A 20,625-nucleotide genomic window follows, 5' to 3' on the forward strand; every position below is an offset into this window, starting at 1 on the left:
AAGTTTCGTTGTTGCGAAGGTAACTAAGGCTCAAGGATGAAACAGTAGCTAAACGTGGCCTCAGTTGCTGAAGCTGTCCGTGAATTTGTAGCAACGAACTTAAGGCTCAATCAAAACATGTCTACAGTGGCGTCAACGTTATCTTTGAATTCGTCAAAAAATGACTCAACTTTGAAAGTGGGTGAAGGGCTTGTTGTTTATAAAATTTAACAAGTAACGATTGTGAATTAATTCAGGTTAGCGAGAGAGTGAAGCTTGTTTCACTAATACGAGCATGGAGGGCAAAATATGACAAGATGCATACGGCGGCCCAACGTCATCGTGACGTCATAGAAACGTTGAAACAAGAAATAAAACAGATAAAAGAAGAAAGGGACAGGTAGATTAAAAATGAGCTGATATATAGTAGGATAGGGGAAGATGGGACACATTTCATTCATTCATATTTTTTTATAGAAAACAAAGAATATTCAAAGAATTATAAAATCATATATCCTCACGACCATATACCGTTGTTAATTGTTTAAAACACGATCGGGATATTATGTGGTAAAGGTGTCCCGTCCCGTATTCCTCCACCCTACTTCCTAGTTTCGTATTGAAAATATTTGTTCAATACGACCCTAAAACTTGTGTTCAATTGTAAAACTTGTGTAATATATATATGGCGTTTTAAACAGGGTAAATGGTCACTTGACTGCCGAGCTGGAAAAAGAAAAAAATGTCAACAACGCCGAAATGGGAAGACTAAGAGAGCAGGCAGACACAGCACAGAAGGAAGCTGCCATTGAATCCCGGATTCTTAAAGAGAAACTTCATAAACTACAAACTGATACTAAGCCTATTATAGACACATACAAGGTACATATGGTGCAATCTCTAGGTGTTTGACAGTTTGGTTTGTGTGTTATTTTTAAACATACTATAGTAGGAGGGGGGTGAGATGGGACACCTTTTTATTATATTTTCTCGTCCCATTTAGTAGAAAACAAAGAACATTCAAAGAATTATAAAACTGTATCCTTACGACTCACATAGACCGTTGTTAGTTGTTTAAAACGCGACCAGGAGATTTATATATTATGCTCTAAAGGTGTCCCATCCTCCTCCAACCTACTATATATACAAGGTTTGGAAGTATTGGTTTGTCCGGTATTTATGATCCGACATTTATCGAGACAGCAAAACAATCTTTATAAATCTCCATGATAGATACGGTTGTGAAATATATGTTTATAACTCTTTAAAACGTACAAAAGTGATGTATAGTACACTATACAGGAACGCGATGCAAAAATGAACTCGAAAATTGAAGAAATGACCGAAACACTGCAGAAGCTAACCGAAGAAAGACAAACTCTTGAAAAGGAACTCGAAAACTTAAAATCTGACAGTCAAAAACAAATTGAAGAAGTTAAAATTGAAAACGAAGTGTTAAAGACAAGGTTGCTATTTCTGATATAATAAATAAATATATATAGCCTTATACATAATTTCTTGCCTTAAGTTGGGACAATCGCAAAACAAGTATAAAACTTTTAATCTCGATCATTTATGTATAGATCGTAGTTCGACAAAAGGATTGTTTAAGCAATAAATTAAACGGTCTATTGGAGTCGTGAGGATACGGTTTTATAATTCTTTGAATGTTCTTTGTTTACTACCAAATGAGACGAAAAAATAAAATAAAAAGGTGTCCCATCTCTCCCCACCCTACTATATTCCTTATTTGAAGTATATTCAAACATACCCAGTCTTTATTTTTTATTTTTGTCCCAGATACCAAGATAAAATGCAGGAAGTTAAACAACATATTGCGCTCAGCGTTGCTCAAATACGCAGGAAAGCAGAAGAAGAGTCTATGACGTCACAAAACCAATTAAGAGAGGAATTCGATAGAAAATATGAGACTTTACAAACTAGAAGCAACCATTCGGTATATTGGGTTTAAACATCTTGTAAACTTTCTGTCATCGAGCCGTTTTTTAGTCAGTTGCTGTATAGCTGCTTCTAAATAGGGTTGATTTTATTATGCTGGTATAATTAGGAATGGTATTCTCGGTTACCCACTAAAGTTAGTTGGTCGCGGTTACTATTCGTTACCGTGGTTTTTTGGTCGGTCGACTTAATTTCTGTGCATTACTTATTACAGAAGTTAGTCGGGCGAAATCGGCCGATTAATTTTAGCCACCTCAGCACAGAAAAATGCATAAGCTAACTTGACAATTTGGAAAAAAGAGATGCGATTCGTATCTTACATATGGCTGTCATGTTTTTATGATAAGACTGACAGGATACTCGTGTTTATGTATCTAGGAAAAAAGATAGATGAGTAATATTTTATTGAGTTATAGTATTAGACTGGTCGAGTGCCCAACTTTTGCCAAAAATGCAAACGTTGCTTTAAAAATGTACTTATTTTCCAGGTTAAGGTAGTCGAGATACAGCTGCAGGCTGATTTCCAACGTAAAGTCAAAGAAAACGAACAAAAATTTGAAGAACAAAAATGCGCCCTTGCCCAACATTATGAAGTTGAGTTAAAAACATGCAGAAAAAAACTCGAACTTACGAAATCGAAGTGAGTTTTATTTGGTTATGAAAACTACGATACTCGGTGCACTTTTTTGTTGGACACTATAGGGACCAGCAGTTTAAAATAATGTAGTTTATTATTGCAAAAAAAACAGTTACAACCCATATTTTTATGATGAAACAAGTGAAAAAACATTACACACTGGTGTATATATGCTCTTTGTAAATATGCTTTTAAATGTTTGTCCATTGCTGACAACTGTCTTTAAGTCGTATTTTACATACACTAAGGATGCACATTTACAGGTACAGGCAATCAAGTAAAGAAAACCAACGACTGCACGAAGCTCTTGCAACAACTAGAAACAAACTACAAATTATGAGAACAAACCTCGGAAGGTGAGCGGCGATTTATTAATACATGAATTTAACTTATGTATTTTTGAGTGGCATTGACAGTCGTTATAAAACGGGTGTTCCGTTTCATACCTTGTGGCCGATTACCACGTATGTTATTTTGTGCGGAAATGTTTTTTTTATGATTGACAATTTAGACAACTCATATAAGAGACCACTGGGTTGGAGCAATTGTCGGTAAGTGTTCCAAAAGACACATCCACACAAAAACTCTAGATTGGAGGCAGGTGCGCTAACCACTTCGCCACAGTGCCGGATTTATGAACGACTCGAATTGCTTTTTAGCGACGTATATGATGATGTTCTACAAAATCACCAACAACACGTTAAAGCTGTGGTTTCGAGGAAGAACCTTCTCACCGAGCTCGCAATGCGCATGCGCGAAATTCGTGATCTGCGCAGAGAGCTAGAACGACATGAACGAAACCAGAAGTTTGGCGCCGATGTCAGGTGGCAGGAAGAAGGCATAAAGTAAGATAGTACTGTAGGGTTGGATGAAATATAGTTAGCATCCCGTATTCAGTGATCGCTTTTTTAACATTAACAACCGATTCGCGGGGCTACATAGTTCATTAAATGTAAAGCTACTGAATAATGGGACACGTGTCCCATCTTTCCTCCCCCTATATGTGAATACTAAGTTGCTTCTTGCACGTTGTATTTTTTTACTGCAGGTTAGAGATTCTACACAGCGCTAAAATCGCAGAAATCGACGAGCTGAAGAAAATGATTCGGCAAAAGCAAGTGGAATCAATTTACAAATCTAGAGCTACGCTGCGACCTCAACCGATTGAAACAGTTTTAAAAACCCCGGATTTAGGTTCCTTCGTCCACAGCGATTACCACAGCAATCTCCCAGTTAGAACCAGCCTATCAGCAGGCGCGAATTCGAATAGAAGAGGCCAGGAGAGGCTGAAGCCTCCAAAACAAAAACAAAAGAGAAAAATCGATAAAACCAAAGTAGAAGACAGGTCAGCCTGGCTTACAAGGAAAAACAGCACTATCCAGTTTAATCCAGTTACTGGCGGTGAAGCGAGGCAAAATATGCAGATTCGGAGACAAATGAATGATAACCGTGAAACTACGTTTCAGCTGCAACATTTATAACATGTATTATAGTGGTCCTTATTTGCTTTGCATATAGTAGTGTGGGTTAGATAGATACCTTTAAAAGATAATACTCCCTTAACGTGTTTTTAACAACGAACAACACCCTTTCAGAGTCGGTGGGCTACGATTTTGCTTAATTCTTTAAATGTCCATTGTTTTTCACGAAATGGGATGAGAAAGTAGTATAAAACCATCTTACCCCAACCTAAGTATGATGTACCATCTTACCCCAACCTAATATAACGCAAATGTATATATTCTGATCTATACAACTTATACAAGCACTTTAGTTAGTGTGCAGCATCTTTTTTAACAATCTTCACGTTATCTTTGCGTTGAAGTGATTATTATTATGTCATTGAGCACTGTAGTATCTCATTTAGTGTATTTATAAATGTTTGAACAGGGTTATTTAAACTGCACATTTTTAGCAACAAATAATAAAGTAATATGAATAAAACGTTAACTACTTTCAGTTTAACGAATTTGTAACAAAACTTTAAATGAATGAAAAGGTGCCCCATCTTTTCCCACCCTATACTATATACGGGTTTTAAATTGACAGTAATATATTGCGAATATATACAAGCGTACATACCCAAAAGTTAATTTCATTTCTGAAGCAATTACGACAAACTGCAACGTTGCAGTAGTAATGTTAGCATTAGGTTTGAAGCCATTGCAGAATTTATACATTATCGTCCCAAAGCGATTCATTTAGGTTTAAGTTGCGGAACGTATAACTTTATCGGGATAATTTTCGACCCAGACATTTGTACCACCGTTGTAGTGACGTGTACTGTGAACACAAAAATATTTACTTCAATCTACAGAATATACAAACATGCCATAATGAACTCGTACTCACTTTAAATAATTACAGTCCCGAAATGCTTTCAGGCCGAGGTTACTTCGACGGCCGGACCGACAGACCAGGACAATAGGGTCGTCTTTGTTTGGTTTGTTTATCGAGTACTTGTTCAAAAATTCCACTTCGTCCATCTGAAGAGCCGTCTCTGTAAAGTATATGCGTGTAACGGTCAGGTCGAAATGACGTGTTTTAACATATATATAGTAGGTTGGGATAAGTTGGACTATGTTTTCATTTTCTTTCAAGTTGCATGTGGTAGTAATACAAAGAAAGTTAGCAGATTTATATCACCTTATCCTCACGACTCTTAAAGAGCTTTGTTAATTTAAAAAAATACGATTATAAAATACTGGATACTATATGCTGGTGCATCAGTATATCCATAACACCCCACGGTATACTATACGACATATTCCTTGACCTGTATAGTGTATACATATCCAAAACATGTTACCTATCTCTTTCAATGGGATGTTCGCATATGTTTTAGCATTTACACGCACAGAAGCAACTTCATGAGGCTCGCGAACGTCGATGATTGGAATCAGATTTGCTTCAATAATTTCTTTAAAATCTTCCAGCGATACTTCCCAATCGTGTCTGCGAAAGCATATTAGTACTACGGGGAAAGAAGGATTTTAAGCACACAACATACAAATATCCTCATTGTGTTTTAATGAGACGACAAAATAGAATGAAACTGTGTCCCATCCCCCCCACTCTATATTATTATGTATGCGAGTGAGAATGACTGACTCTGACACTTAACTTAAGTGTGCTATTGCTTTATAATTCACTTAAAGTACTCATATTTAATGCAAACAATCCTACTTTTCAAAGATATCCTTGTGTAATTCCGTGCGTTCCATTTCGACGTGTATATAGCTTTGACCACAGCAGTCTATAACTATAATGCTTATATTGGTAGTAATCCAACCAACATATAATATGTCTAGCGCTTCTGCAAACACAGATGTTTTAATTTACATTATCTAGCTTTAGCCCGACTGTTCAGTTGAAACCGCGCCGACTGAAATTGAAGTGAGTTATAAATGAATTACTTCCCTTTGAATTAGAATAACTCTTGTCAGATCTGGTAGCTGGACAATGGTATAACGAACCTCGCTACAATGAAACTCGATTCTTTGTAACCGGTTTAAATATGTATGCTGGAAATATACAAGTCATGTAATAGTTAAAACTTTCATTGCTTAGTCATTTTTTACGTGGACAGCGTCACGTACTCGTATAGTGTAAATATGCTTGGTCATCGCTACCAACAGAATCTGTGTCCAGCGATTGCATCATATTTCCCTTTTACGGAATCGGGATGGACGTTACGCTTCGGTGCTCTTTCCTGAGTGCTAATTTATAATCTGTTACAGACAAGCATATGGCATATTGCAGCGAAGCCCCTTTAAAGACTGTTTGTTTTTAAACCCATTGTTATTATAGCGCAGCATGTCAAAGTACTTCGTTTATTAAATATTTTCTGGCGGCTTTAATGCGGTCCGCTTTCTGGATAATATAACTCCACTGAATGAATTTGTCTGTTATACTGGCTAATACATCCTAGCAAGCTTTCTGGATAATAACAAATTGCACTGTGTGTAGTTTTTGTGCTGGTTCATAAACTATAACGACTAACCCCAGCAAGCACCGAGCAAACAGTCGTTAAGTTGGAACGCTTATACCTTTGCATATGCACACGCAAAGTCGCCCATAATTGGAACACCCTAACTTACTCACTTGTGGGATCTTTGACCTTGGCGTATGGGCACCCTAACATACCATATACAAAAAGTGCTAACATAGACTGAAAATGTACGCTAATTGGGGCCGTAGTGGAACAATTTCCAGTATGCAGTTACAAAGGGTGCCAAACTCCCTAACCGTGACCTGCACTTTCAAAACAGAGATGTAATTGCGAAGGGCGAAAAGCATATTTTTGAGCAGAGAGCGTTTCAACAATTAAGTTTAAACAATCGACACATTTAAACACGTCTGAACAATGGCCACCTAACTACTACTTGTAACTAAACTTGTATTGTTTTGGATCACAAATCTAATATTGTTTGAGTACAACTGATGTGGTCGGTTCCTGGGTATGAACCTGGTCATGCAGCGTTTGTGATCGAAATAGTTAATACATCGCAATGACGCAATCTATACGAACCAGAGTCGGTATCTGTAGATGCGATAAAATAGGTATTTAAAGGATCGGCCGCGAGACGTGTGCAACACCTTTTAGTCAGTAAATGGTTCAACAATGTTCCATTATATATCGTTTAGGTTACGCCCTGTCAAAAAATATGTTTCCGTGTTTTGAAATATTTATTACGCCGACAATCGCTTGATTTCTATTTTTTATTGCCCGACGACCGCAAGGTGGCGGATTTCAAAACACACCGTGACGTCACCTGAGAACAAAATTAATAAACAAAGGTTAAGATATCAGGTTGTCGCGTTTTGCGTGTTATTGCTACTACTACTGTATCGTCGATTGACTTTTACTTGTCTAATGTTACCTCGCCGATTGTTAGTTTCTATTTCCGAGTGGGCTACCTGATTGTGATGAAGCATTCGTCCTAGTAACCGCGGCTACAATGGACGCTGTAATTGAAAATGTACGCTCCTTCGTCGGCGTGAGAAAATCGAACCAAGTTGGTTACAGAAAGCCAGCAGCTACTGCACAAAATGTCAGGAATAAGGTTGTTTCGAAGGTAAATGTTTTATCCTAGATCAAGTCGATTTTATAAACTGCTAATTGCAGTCTTTTGCAGACATTAACACTGAGATTTTATATCTTTTTTCATCTAACACTCATAGATGTACTGTAGCGACTTGTTTTTGCAGTAAAGCTATCCAAATTTACAAAAGCTTATGAGAATGAATTGTTTTTGTTACATTTTTGTTTTATCAGTTCTATAAATCATTTTTTTTATCGATTAAATCATTTTATGAATTATTGTCTTCATCGTCATTACGTAACGTAACATAAATATATTAAATTAAAAAACATCAAAAACAACTGCCTATATCAATCTGCTTATTTCACAGATCTTTGGAATAAGTTTATCTGATTTATGCTCAAGTGAAGGAAGTGACGTCCCTTTTATTGTGAGAGATATTTGCACTTTCATTGAAGCTAATTATTTACAGAGTGAAGGAATATTTAGGTGAGCTATTATTATATGTATGTAACGTTATTGTATTGAACTTTAATTGGTAGAGTGTCCAAATTTTATGGCCGTGGCCTCAATAGAAAGTACCGAAAAACATACCAAATGATTCTTCACTGGTGCCTAAAGTTCAATTTTGCAATGCATGTACAAACTATAGTTAGTGAACATGGTTATGGATTACTGTATTTTACTGACAATATTATGTGCATATATTGGCTATAGAAAACATTACATTTTTAATAAGCCACTCTGTAAGCCTATTAAGTTGGCTAAAAGTTAAAGTCCTTTATTTAATAAAATTAGTAGCATCTAGTCAAACTCTTGTGCAATTACGTTAACGGTGTAATGTATCAGTTAAATACTTAGTTATGTAGATATTATATATTCATAAAAAAAAATATATATATATAACCGGAAAATAATTTTTGTTAATAAATTTGTTTTTTTTTTAAATTATCACTATAAAAGTGCAATATTAAAAACAGTGTTTCAGGTTCAAACCCTTTCAGTTTGAGAAAATAGGAAAAACAATCATTTTAACAGATTTAGGTGTTGTTTTCGCGCTTCAAATTCTTGTTTTTGCACTCTGCTCCCAGTGGGTCCTTAATTTACTTGTTCAATTATTCTAAAAGGACCACGGCAGTTGCAGACAGCAGTAATCGGGGGAATAAATAATTAATGGGTCGTGGGGGAGACGGTTAATGGTGGTGTTTTTAAACCAAAGCGACTGAATTACAAATTGATTCTGTTTTTGTTACACACAATGTCGTCATTGGCGTGTAATGAGTTTTAAGTATAATATCTGGACTTTACAGATGATATGTGCTAGATGATCAATTAATGTTAAAAAATTATAGTTTGTAGGCTATTCTGATGTAACATATTTGTATGGGTTTTGCTTTTGTTATATTTTTGTTTTATGGAGTGGAAACCCTTTAACTCGTATATGGACACGATATATATTTATATATCTTATATAATTATATCACAGCCTCACAGGGCACAGGCTGTTGACTTCCAGGGTCAATCAGGTTAGAAGTTGAATGAACTTTAATCTATTGGTTAATCCTGGTGAAAAGCACTTACTATATGTGACGCATGGCGTGGTCAACAACATTATTCTTTAATCACTAGTTCACCACTTAATTCTGTACCAGTATAGGACATTACTCCACAATCACGTAGACATGATATTTCTCCCACTAGGCCTACGAACATGCGGTTTGTGTTTGTGACCGAAAAAACTCCCACGCCACATAATCTTAAAACTATATTTGATTAACAATAGCAACACGTGTTGTAAACATACATACACTTAAGCGTAACTATCTTATTTCAATATTTACAACAAGTTGAAATTATTCTCTTTAAGTCTAGTGTTTTGCAAACAAATTATTTTATTCAATGTAAATTTAGTTTTCGATAAGATTTTCGGCGTTGTTACAAATGATGTAAGTGTTCAGCTCACGCATCTGCACCAAATCAGTTTATAGTTTCTGTGTTGCTGTTATTTGTGGTTTCAGTAGGCTATATAGGGATGGTCTATCAAATTACAGTTGAAATCATACACCACATACACCACTGTATATTTTCCCTTTGGAATATGAAATCCCATTGTCCCAAGATGGTATACCACACTATGCCCTTCTCCAGATTCTAATGACACAACCAGGCTTCTTATAACAGCCTATTGTTATTTAAGCTCAGTAGCTTAAATTATTAATCTTAAATCAACACCTAGTGCTCATTAGACAACATTGAACTCTATGTGTGTTATGTATATTTGTCTAAGGTAAGACTTGCCTAGTTACTTAGGACTTGAGGCAGAATATAAAATACTCATTCAATACGTTCTACATTTATTGCGCATGTACGCTGCTGTGTGGTTTTCAGTTTTACTACACAGTTAAGCATTTATAGAGCTCATTAATAAAACATTTTTGCCCGGCTTCTAATTTTCAATAATTTCTTTACATTCTTTCAACTAAATGTAAATATGTATTTAACTGTAAGCATGTTTTAACAGCGGTTGTTTTGTCGCAATATCCTGTTATTTCGGTATTTTTAATATTTTAAATTTTCCCTACCCTAAAAAAATATACAAATAAAATTATTATTATTATGTTATTACATTTCAGACTGTCTTCACCGTCTGCGCAAATAACGAAACTTAAAGAAGCTTTTGAGCAAAACTGTAACTACCAGGACCTCAACGTTTGTCTACGATCCAGTGTCGATGGTCACACGGCAGCGAACGTGCTGAAGCAGTTTTTACGAAATCTACCCCAGTCGTTAATCCCTGAAGAAGTGTTGCATATTTTCCGTGAATCAAAATGCCTTTCAGACGAAACGTTTGCAGCTTCTGTCAGGTATTTCTAATTTTCACAGTATGTCCATTTTGTCCGGTATTCGCTGCCGCATGCGGAACTCGGTATTGGGTTTGCATACGACTTCGCATGCGAATTCGTATGCCGGATACTGTGTACAGCCACCTTTAATCTTATAAATAAAGACTTCTATTTAGTAACAGTTAAAATCTACTGTGAATGGATAAATGCTTGAAACAAGTTGTTTCTACTGTTTATTAAGTGTATATTGTAAAAGTGAAGTGTCTAGTGTTTTCTAAACGCTTAAACAACTCCATTTCCTGGAATACTTCCACGTTAGGAAATCCAACCATGGTGTTATACTCTCACAACTGACATACAGAACCTTATGTTGCTTATATGTTGTGCATATAGTAGGGATGTGCCGAGGTTTTACAACTTCAGCACATCCCTAGCATATATAAGTTACAAAAACTTTTATATGTATATTTGATTGGTGTATCGAAGATTGAAAAATATTTTAAAAGAAAAAAACACAGGATATAGCGACAAAACAACCGTATTAAAACATGCATACGGTTGAAGTACTGTGTAACCGATGTCCCGTGTATAGTGTAGGACATGTAATGGTTATTGGATTCAGGATCAATTCTTTATAATTAAATTGGCCTCAGGTGACATAGACCTTTAACATTAGATTTTATGAACTTTATATAACTAGTATCGGGCAGTAATGTAATTGAACTTAAGGCCCTTTGGGAATTTAGGTAGTTTGAAAATCAATGTTTACACATTCTGTATCACTTGCAGCAGATGAAAAATCAATTTTAGTAGATGTCATTTAGATTGCTGCTTATTATCAGTGTGTGTTGCAATCGAAGAAAAAACAAATTTTTAATAAATTGAATTGAAACGCTGGCAACTGGAATTGGCATTAATTATTCATCACAATTAAAACACCGAAAAACTATTAACAGTTTGTTTTCCCAGATCTGCAATGAATGGTTGGCAAGTCCCGAACAGATCTACGCTGCAATATCTTCTCTCGTTCCTACAGCAAGTGATGCAGAATAGTCACAATCGTATGAACGTTACAGGACTTGCAGTTGTTTTTGGACCAAACGTTTTTCGAATCTCCACAGGAGTTGAAGGGTTAAGTGAACAGACAACGGCAAATCAAACATTTGAAAGGTGAGGTTTTTAAAATGATTAGATGGAAAAGCTGTTTGTTTTTAAATACATTATTACTGTATATATAATTAATTGTTGAACTTGAGGCAAATCAATGCTCTAAACTCTAGCGAAAAAAATTGACAAAAAAATAGGGGAATATGAGGCAATAATGGAAAGACTGTGTTTTTATGCAATTACTGTATAATAAGGTAGCATATGTATGTTAAATATAAATGTGCATTAACACTGTGACTCTGTGAGGAAAGTTTACAACAGGGTAAAGAAAATCATAACAGTCCACCATGCTAATTGCTAAAGTGTGCACACCTATATATGTTATGTAACATGTAGTATTGAGAGTCATGACTCATGGATACAGTTTTATAATTCTCCGAATGTTCTCCGTTTACTATCAAAGAGGAAAAGAAATTGGAATAATAAGGTGTTCCTACCTTCCCCCACTCTTGTCCACTATATGTTTCTAAAACACCAGTTTACCAAATACCAACGCATGCATTTTTTCCATTTTACCACCCTACTATATATTATCTAACAATTTTATCCCATCAGCCCAAATTTACACTGAATTTAAATATCTGCATACTGCATAACACATCCTCTCTCACCCTAGGTTATTGATAACAAGTGATATCATCTGTGAAGCTCACATTGACGACCAGGGCTACCTCAAAATGGCATCACCCACCTCAGGCCCAGCGAAACCCGCCCGCCCTGCACCCCCTATACCCCTTGAAGCACGACCCCTACCTCCCCCACCTGTGCCCCAGCATGGGTCAAGTTATAACTTCAGTTCACCCTCAGAACCCCCATTAGTTTTACCAAGGTCCCACAACCACTCGTATGCCAGTGGAGATGGTGAATCGGATTTTATGTCTACTTCAGAAGATTGCACAATAGGTGAGATTGTATTTCAATAAAATTGTGTTTTTTTACTAAGATTTTTTTTTTAGAAGTTGTTATTATTATTTTTCCTAGCAATATTAATATTTTTGTTTCTTTTTTATTAGAAATTGTTATTTTTATTTCTTTTTTTAGCTATTATCATTGTCTTTTTCCTTTTTTAAACTATTTTATTCATAATCAGTGGGGAATTTATATAGAGTTAATTCTTGACATACTAATCAAACCAGACCGTAGTCCTATAAATAAGTTATGGTTAACCATACAATCTTCAACAAAAACCTTTTTCCCAGATGAATCTCAGGATCCTCGAATGGAAGAGGAAACCACTAAAGTCTTCGATCGCACAGTACGCCACGTCGTCCGCAAACATTTATTTAACCAAGAATCCTCATCAAGTTCTTGCGCCGATGATACCGATGTCTTCCATAATAATAATAGGGATGGTGATTCAAACCTCCTGCCCTCGCTAACTGCTGGTCGGATAGCTGGGCCTTCGAATAGAAGGAAGCCTAGCAGGTATGTGCATAGGCAGTGGCGTAACCATTGAACAGTGCTCGCGACCCACTTTAAAAAGATACATTTAATCCGAACGAAAAAAAATTGTTTAAGAAAATTTTTTTTTAGGCTGAGCCACTGGGGCCATTTTTCTTATGACCCTAACTTTCCTATTATTCTATTGTTTAGAAAACACTCCGATAGTAACGATTCAAGTAACCGATTAAACCCGAAAGTTGCAAAAACTGTTAAAGAAGAAGAAATTTGTCCTGTTCCTGCCCAACGGAGGAAAATGGAAGTGAAGAGTGAACGTGAACTCATCACAAACGAACCTCTTCATCCCGCATCCTCAAACACTGTAACAACCCCTGACTCCGGATGCCTCACAGCGGAAGATGATCTTGTGTCGAGGAGAGTCCCCCCAAATGATTCCGAACTTTTCATCCCAAAACTGAACCTCCAGGAGGCGATAGAGGATGTAAATTGCGACGCTACCGATGTACCTCGCCTGGATTTATCTGAGGTGACACAAGTGGATGAGCTGACGCAACCGAAACCGGTGCCTCGTCACCATAAACCTTCCAAGACGAAGAAAAAGAAACGCAAAGGAAGCAAAGCAAGTCCGAACACTGTAAGTTCATGTATTCCTTTTTTTCTTATTCATGATCGATTTAGCTTAATGAGTGCAGGGAGCACTTTACTTTTTCTTGAAGTTGGAGTAAAATTCCTTCTTTTTTATTAGTGATCGATTTACCCCAATGAGTGCATAACATCACACACTGTACATAATAAAAGGTATGAATGCTAAGTTTAATATATAACCGCCAGTGTAATGAGGTTTTACAGCCAATAATTCAAAGTGGTGAAGCTTGAATTTAATAACATGAATATTTACGGATCATAAATCTGCGCTTAAATAACAAAAGAGATTAAACAGAATTAAATGTTTACGAGGTAAACAGTTAAATAATGCCGGCGTGAAATATCAACTCCCTCCTTTGTTTTCCCACTGTGTCACAGAATGTGTTATCTGGTAAGCGGTGTTTCTTTCCCATGTATTTAGTTACGGGATAACAAAAGCCCATATTGAGTTTCCTTGTTCAGTTGTTTTTCGAACATTGGTCTTCATGTTTTGGTCACAAGTTACATGAGAGTCCATACAGCAGCATGAGCGTGTATAACAGGAGAGATAGGACAATGTTTTCATAGATATGACAGCATATCAAGTTACCAAGTGTCAGATTTTCATTATGAAGAAGGGCATAGGGGTGATAGGGGTTAGGAAAATTAGTATAATATAATTACAATTTTGTCCATTACGCGTTTGTCCCTTGTTTTCTGAATATATAATGTGATATGCATTTGTAAATTTACATTTATTTTTATTTATTTTTTTTGTATATATTATATTATATATATTTATTTATTTATTTTTTTTAAGTTATTTTTTACATTATTTATTCAATCTTATTTATGCTGTATTGAGAGAAATAATAATTTATATATTTTATTACTGTACAATTACATCTTAAATTAACTGCATGATTAATAACAACAACACTTAAACATACAGAACAGTTCATCTAACAATAAAATGACATCTGAACCGATTAAAATCCCTGAACCGAAAAAAACCCTTGAATTTCCTGATGATGAACTTTCAAGTGATTTCTCTCCAAAAGATACTTCATCATCAAGGTAAATTGCATTTTAGTAGATTTTATGCCTGTTACATTTAAAAGCTCTAAAATATTTGCTCTTTTTTAGCAAAATTTCGTAATTCTTTTTTTTTAACTTAAATTTTAATTCATTTTTTATTATTTTTATTAAACTTATTTTTTTCGCACAAAATTTCGATGGAATGTTGTATTTTAACTCTCACTTCTTTTAAAATCAATACAAATGGTTGGGTACAATTCTGGATTTAAAATCCATGGTTTACCACGAATGGGTAAATTTTCTTGATAAAATTCCTCAGTGGCGTCAATCTGCTGTGTAAAAGTATCAACAATAAGATAACAAATCCTAAAGTAGCAGAACGAGGATAAAATATTTGTTATTCACCAGCTTAAATAGGATGTGCAAAGTTCTGCTTAACAATGTGTGTGTGTGTATTGTTTGCTTATTGTCTGTCAATACCGTGTTATATATTGTTCTAATGTGATAATACTATTTTTCATGAAATGTATGTTTAAATCATATTTAATTCCAATTTCCGTATGAATATTCATAAAAAAAAGGAATTTGACTGATGCACAATTAGTTGGACCTTTCTCGTAAAATTAACGAAACAAAAAAACAAACTAATTGCATATTATAAGGATTTAATTTCGCTAAAAATGGAAATTATAATTCTCTTAAAGAACTTATCAAAAAATTGTTGTACGTATGTGTTGTTTTTCTCGCGCTGTTTTTTCCGAAGGCCGAAAACAATTTTCATTATTTACACAGTTTTTTTATTACACAACGACTGTGTCACAAACAAGTTAGTGGCAATCCACAATTACATTGGTATCATGGCAACTGTAAGCTATCTGATATTCTATTTGCGTTTATTCAAATCTTGAAAACAACTTAGACCAGCGCCGTGGCACAGTGGTCAGCACATCTGCCTCTAGCCCAGTGGTTACTGGTTCAAGGCTTGATGCTGCTACTAAAACAACACTAAAAATCACCCACAAAAGTTATGTATGTTCATGGTAACTCGTTAGTGGGCATGGGGTGTATAAAACAAAACACTTACATTATAACGGCTGTGGTTGCTCCACCACATGAAGATAAATAAGTTAACTTACTGTTTCGATTTGTTCATTGAAGTTGTTTATCAGATGGAGAGATGCCTGGAGCACAGATGATGAGGCTGGATCACCCGTTGGAGTGATGGAGAACAACATTCATACCAGATGTGAGTTTCTGTTTTATAATGCATTTTCAATCTTGGCAAAGATTTTTATAAAGTTTTGAAATTTTTTGGAAACTTTTTTGGGGAACTTTTTTATTTTTTTTTATTTTAATTTAACACAAAACAAATTTCTATTGTTTTTTTAACATGTAGTATAAATAGAATAACATTAATATACCTCTCCAGATGCACAGTATGTGTCGGACAACATGGAGGTTGCCCCTTCCTCACCCATAGAAAACCATGTATACCCTCGTTCCCACCATATGCACCATACCCATGGTCACCATCACCACCACTCACATCTGCACCATAACCATCATCATAATAATTCAAACTTAAAGCACAACCATGCCAACTATTCAAACTTGTCAAGGTAAGTGTTACAAATTTTGCCCAGTGTTTAAATTTTACCCACAGAAAAAAAACTATTGTACAAAAATAAAAAAAAATAAAAAATCTAAACTGAAGAGAAAAGAATACTTTCTTTTGATTTATTTTTTTGTAAATTTATACGAATGGTTGGTATTTTAATTTATAAATATTTTAAATTCTTAATATTTAAACCCTTAATTTTCTACACCATTAACCTTTTCTGTTCTTTCATATAGGAAGGTCGGAATTTACAATTTAAATAAAAACCTGCTTCTTCATTCACCCATATGTCTTCTTATACCTTTTTTTGTTATCACAACGATTCTATATTTGCTATCAAACAACTGATATTTGATTAAGAATTCGTGTTCAAGATTTAGCAAATAATTCAATACACATTCAAAAGTGGATTTCTGCACACAACAGACTGCTGTGTTAAACAACTGTCATTTTTCTACTAATTTCCTATTTTTCTTCTTTATTTAAATCTGATCTTCGTTTTCAGTTCGTTACTATATTTAAAGGTATAAAAAAATTTCTCTCATGTTTAATTTTTATTTAAAGTAATTTATTTTGTTTTGTTGCAGGCCAAAAATCATCAACACTATACATGTTGATGAAAATGTTGAAAACCTGCAACAAAGTTTAGCTGAAATGGTCCTTAAACTGGAAGGTTCAAGAAAAGATAGCGGTATGTATATGTGTATGTTGTTATGATAAAACCAATACAGTGCTATTGGGATTCTTATTGAATAAGAGACAGACAATGTTATTTAGTCGAAAGTTTTATAACCTGGGTGTTATGTTTCATTCAGCTCGTGTAATTTTGTGGGTGATTATTGGGAGGGGTAATTTTTTTTGTATGGCTGTTAATTTGGACAACTCATTAGTGACCGCTAGGTTGAAGCAATTGCCGTTAAGTGTCTTGCTCAAGAAAACATACGCCCACAATGTTTGCAGCGCCTAGCCTTGAACCGGTAACCTGAAGAGTAGATGCATGCATGCTAACCAACTGTAAAAGTTTGGCACCTATGTTTGAAACTATTGCACCACTGTCTGTGTGGTTTAATTATATTCATTTCATCCCATAGGTCGTCCAGAAGACCTTACATTGATGACAAGGGAACAGATCCGAAACGAGAAAATTGCGATGCAGAAAGAGCTGTTAAGGTTCGAGGGTATGCATGGTCGACCAAGCACGAAGAAAGAGAAAGAAATCATGCGGGATATTTACAACCGATACAGGTAAACATAAAATTCTTTTTTTTAAATTCTTTTTTATAGAAATTCTTTTTTCATTCCCTGATGAAGTCTCGCCGTATGGCAGACGAAACGTTGGAAATACACTATACGTTTTTTATACCAGATGAGCCATTGATTTATTGTTTATTGTCTTTTTTATAGATCCAATAGATGAGATATATTTTATAAAGATGAGATTTTGAATGAGGTTTTACCCATTACCCAAACATTGTATATACACATAAACACATTCTATTTTATATTGGTGGGACACCTGTTTAAATACTTGGGATTTAAGTCAGTTTTGGCCATTACCCCAACAACCAGATCCAAATTACTTTTTTTGTGTGTCTGAAAGAGCATGAGATCTTTCTGTAGGCTTGTAATTTAAGCAAAATTATCCTTATGTCTTAACAGAACACACAATTTTTTCTCCATAGACTACTTAATTACAGAAAAAGTAATGCGCCAAAATATTTTTTTGTGAAAAGTAATGCCCCATTTCGCCTAAGTTTAATCATTTACATGAACTTTACAGAATGGTTAAGAGGTTACAGATGGACACCATGTCGCCTCCATTTCATTCAGTTGTGTCAAGAAGGTTGGAAGATTATGACGATTATAAAGATGAGAAACATACGAGTAAGAACGATACATTGAATGAGGAATTCACGGTCACTCAACTTACACTACAACCTGTGTTAGATGATCAGAACAGTGACAGGTGAGCTAGTATGGAAAATACAACTGGTACATAGCCTATAACAATATTTGAGGGTTGGGTGCGTTTTATGAAAATGTGTAAACTATATATTATTATACTGTAATGGGTCAATAACGAAAATACAGACTGGTATGCAGCATATAACAAAATATAAATGCTATAAGGATTGGGAATTAGGTATGTGTTATAGAACTATGTAAATTGTAAACTGTATATTGTAGTGGGTCAACAAGGAAAATACAGATTGGTACTCAGTCAATATAATCAATATAATAAACTCTGTTACGATTTGCCTCTAGGTTTAGGAGTTTTATTTTATGGAACTGTGTAAACTATATATGTGAGACAACATGGAAAATACAGACTGGTTTCAATCTCAAATATACCTGCTATTGCAGTGGTTATAAGACTGGTGTTCTGTTTCATACACCTCGTGCCAGCTAACGAGTTACAATGTTTTTAATGCAGTGACCATGTTCCGGCTGATCTTGGCATTGAAGAATTAAGACGACAACAGAAAGAAGCGAGGGGACAAAGGAAGAGATTAAGGAGAAAATTACGAGATTTCGAAAATGAGGTGAGGTTCTTGTATAGGTATTTAAAACTATTTTTAATTAAGGCAAGAATTTTTTTTTTGGATTGTTTTTAGTTTTAATGTTTGGTAAATAGTTATTTATAACTATGTTTAATTAAAACAAGAGTTTTAATTAAAAGTGTGGAATATTTTCATTAAAACACAAGTTCTATTTTTAACTACATGTATTGGCATATGCTTAGGAATTTTTTCATTAAAATAGTCATTGCAGCACATGCAGTTTGCCAAGCATTGGACCATAAGTCATTTAAAAATTTGTCCAACAGTCCTATAATTTTGTTTTTCAATTTTTTTCAATTTTGTAATTTTTCTAAACATTTTGTTTGTCATTTTTTTTCCTTTTTAGATTTGTCTAAATCCTTTTCTTTTTTTTACTTTTTATATTTTCAAAAACATTTTGTTTTCCAGATTTTAACTTTTTATATTTTTAGATCCAGCAGCAGTATGACCGGCAAGTGATGCAAGCTGACCGTATCGTCATGGCAACTGAGTATGGCGATTATAAAGACTTAAAAGCAAAGTTGAGACTTTTAGATGCTCTTATCGAGAAGCACAATTCTCAATTAAGATCATGAACCCTACAGTGGTCTGATATTCAGTTTCATGCAGGTACTTACTTCTCAAGAAAAAACCTAACACTGTTATATTTCAAGCTTATGGGGTGCTAAGACGGACAAGAATTTACAGTTTATGGTAAAACTGTTTTTTAAGAAAAAAAAGTTTGTAGCGAAAACTATATTGAAGTTAAAAACGTTCAAGATTTTAAGTGCTGACTCTTAACATTCATTGTTGTTGTTAAGAGCGCTATTCTTGGCTGCTACTATCATTTTGTGGTGTTTTTTCACAGTTTATGTTGATTTTTATTTCTTTCCTTTTTATCGGAGTGCTGAATTTTTTCACATTTTATTGAAGTCAATTTCTTCATACTTTTTGTCAGTTCCTGTTTACAAGCCAGTTACGAGTGTTGATTGTACGTCCAACGTTTCATAACTTTTCTGTGTAACTAGAAACCGTTTCCCTTAACTTGAACAAACTAAGTTTCGTTACTGGTGCCAAAAGTTCACTGAAAATTCTTTCAAATCCTGTGAAACAAAATGTGTTCATACTGTAGCGTAAAATATTGTTCCAATCCATCCGTGACACAATGCTATCAGTGTATAAGCATTAAACTTGTGGCTGTTGCTGACAGTTGTTGTACACTGTCATTCCTCGTTCTTATTTTGCACCCTTAATAATAACTCGTGTCTGTTTCTTTCATAAAAGGTGTTTTGTTCGGGAATAAATAGATTATGCAAGAAACAATATAATAGTTATTAATATTAGAATTTCTTTTTTGTTTGTTATCCCACGTTAATTAAACAGAAGGGTTTACGAACGTAAGCTAGGGTTTTGAAAGTTACCATTAAAAATGGGGCTCTGTTAACCTAAATTTTCATCTGTATGAACTGATTTTTGGTAAGTGTCGTAAGAAATTTTTTTTTTTCGAATACAGCAGCGAAGACTAGATAGGCCTACAAGAAAAATATCCAGTTGACAGTTTTACGCACAACTCGACGTATATGTGTACAATCATGGTCTTGAGTAGGCCATGGTAAAACTAATAGATTAAAACCATCTCTTTAGTTTTAATCTCTTTGCCTACAACATTCACATTATTCATACTTACGCTGGCTACGTATAATGACGTAGAATAACTTAAATGGACGGACAGCATTCTCGGCTACAGTACCAAGAAAAAATAGTTAGGAATTTT

The 20,625-nt window shown here is 34.8% G+C and overlaps 3 protein-coding genes across 3 annotated transcripts; 2 read left to right on the top strand and 1 right to left on the bottom strand.

Annotated features, from left to right (window-relative positions):
* Positions 1 to 56: 56 nt before the first annotated feature.
* LOC108950363 (CAP-Gly domain-containing linker protein 1-like) lies at positions 57 to 4,298 on the top strand. The gene is made up of 9 exons (XM_018815958.2): positions 57 to 177; positions 237 to 379; positions 681 to 861; positions 1,282 to 1,445; positions 1,780 to 1,936; positions 2,427 to 2,578; positions 2,839 to 2,931; positions 3,235 to 3,420; positions 3,624 to 4,298. Exons 1-9 carry the CDS (start codon positions 118 to 120, stop codon positions 4,054 to 4,056), a joined length of 1,569 nt encoding a protein of 522 aa, XP_018671503.1. The 5' UTR covers positions 57 to 117; the 3' UTR covers positions 4,057 to 4,298.
* A 119-nt stretch (positions 4,299 to 4,417) lies between these two features.
* Positions 4,418 to 6,081, bottom strand: LOC100184847 (rhodanese domain-containing protein CG4456-like). Its single transcript, XM_002126235.5, has 4 exons — positions 5,762 to 6,081; positions 5,385 to 5,530; positions 4,928 to 5,075; positions 4,418 to 4,858 (listed from the first exon to the last, which is right to left on the bottom strand). Exons 1-4 carry the CDS (start codon positions 5,797 to 5,799, stop codon positions 4,783 to 4,785), a joined length of 408 nt encoding a protein of 135 aa, XP_002126271.1. The 5' UTR covers positions 5,800 to 6,081; the 3' UTR covers positions 4,418 to 4,782.
* A 1,269-nt stretch (positions 6,082 to 7,350) lies between these two features.
* On the top strand, positions 7,351 to 20,176 carry LOC100177740 (protein FAM13A). The gene is made up of 15 exons (XM_002126290.5): positions 7,351 to 7,653; positions 7,991 to 8,109; positions 10,254 to 10,484; positions 11,433 to 11,633; positions 12,247 to 12,533; positions 12,830 to 13,055; positions 13,224 to 13,665; positions 14,608 to 14,732; positions 15,863 to 15,939; positions 16,123 to 16,312; positions 16,899 to 17,002; positions 17,403 to 17,556; positions 18,092 to 18,277; positions 18,746 to 18,854; positions 19,304 to 20,176. Exons 1-15 carry the CDS (start codon positions 7,537 to 7,539, stop codon positions 19,445 to 19,447), a joined length of 2,712 nt encoding a protein of 903 aa, XP_002126326.1. The 5' UTR covers positions 7,351 to 7,536; the 3' UTR covers positions 19,448 to 20,176.
* The last annotated feature ends 449 nt before the right edge of the window (positions 20,177 to 20,625 follow it).

The sequence above is a fragment of the Ciona intestinalis genome, chromosome 1 (genome assembly GCF_000224145.3).
Source record: "Ciona intestinalis chromosome 1, KH, whole genome shotgun sequence".
NCBI lineage: Eukaryota > Metazoa > Chordata > Ascidiacea > Phlebobranchia > Cionidae > Ciona > Ciona intestinalis.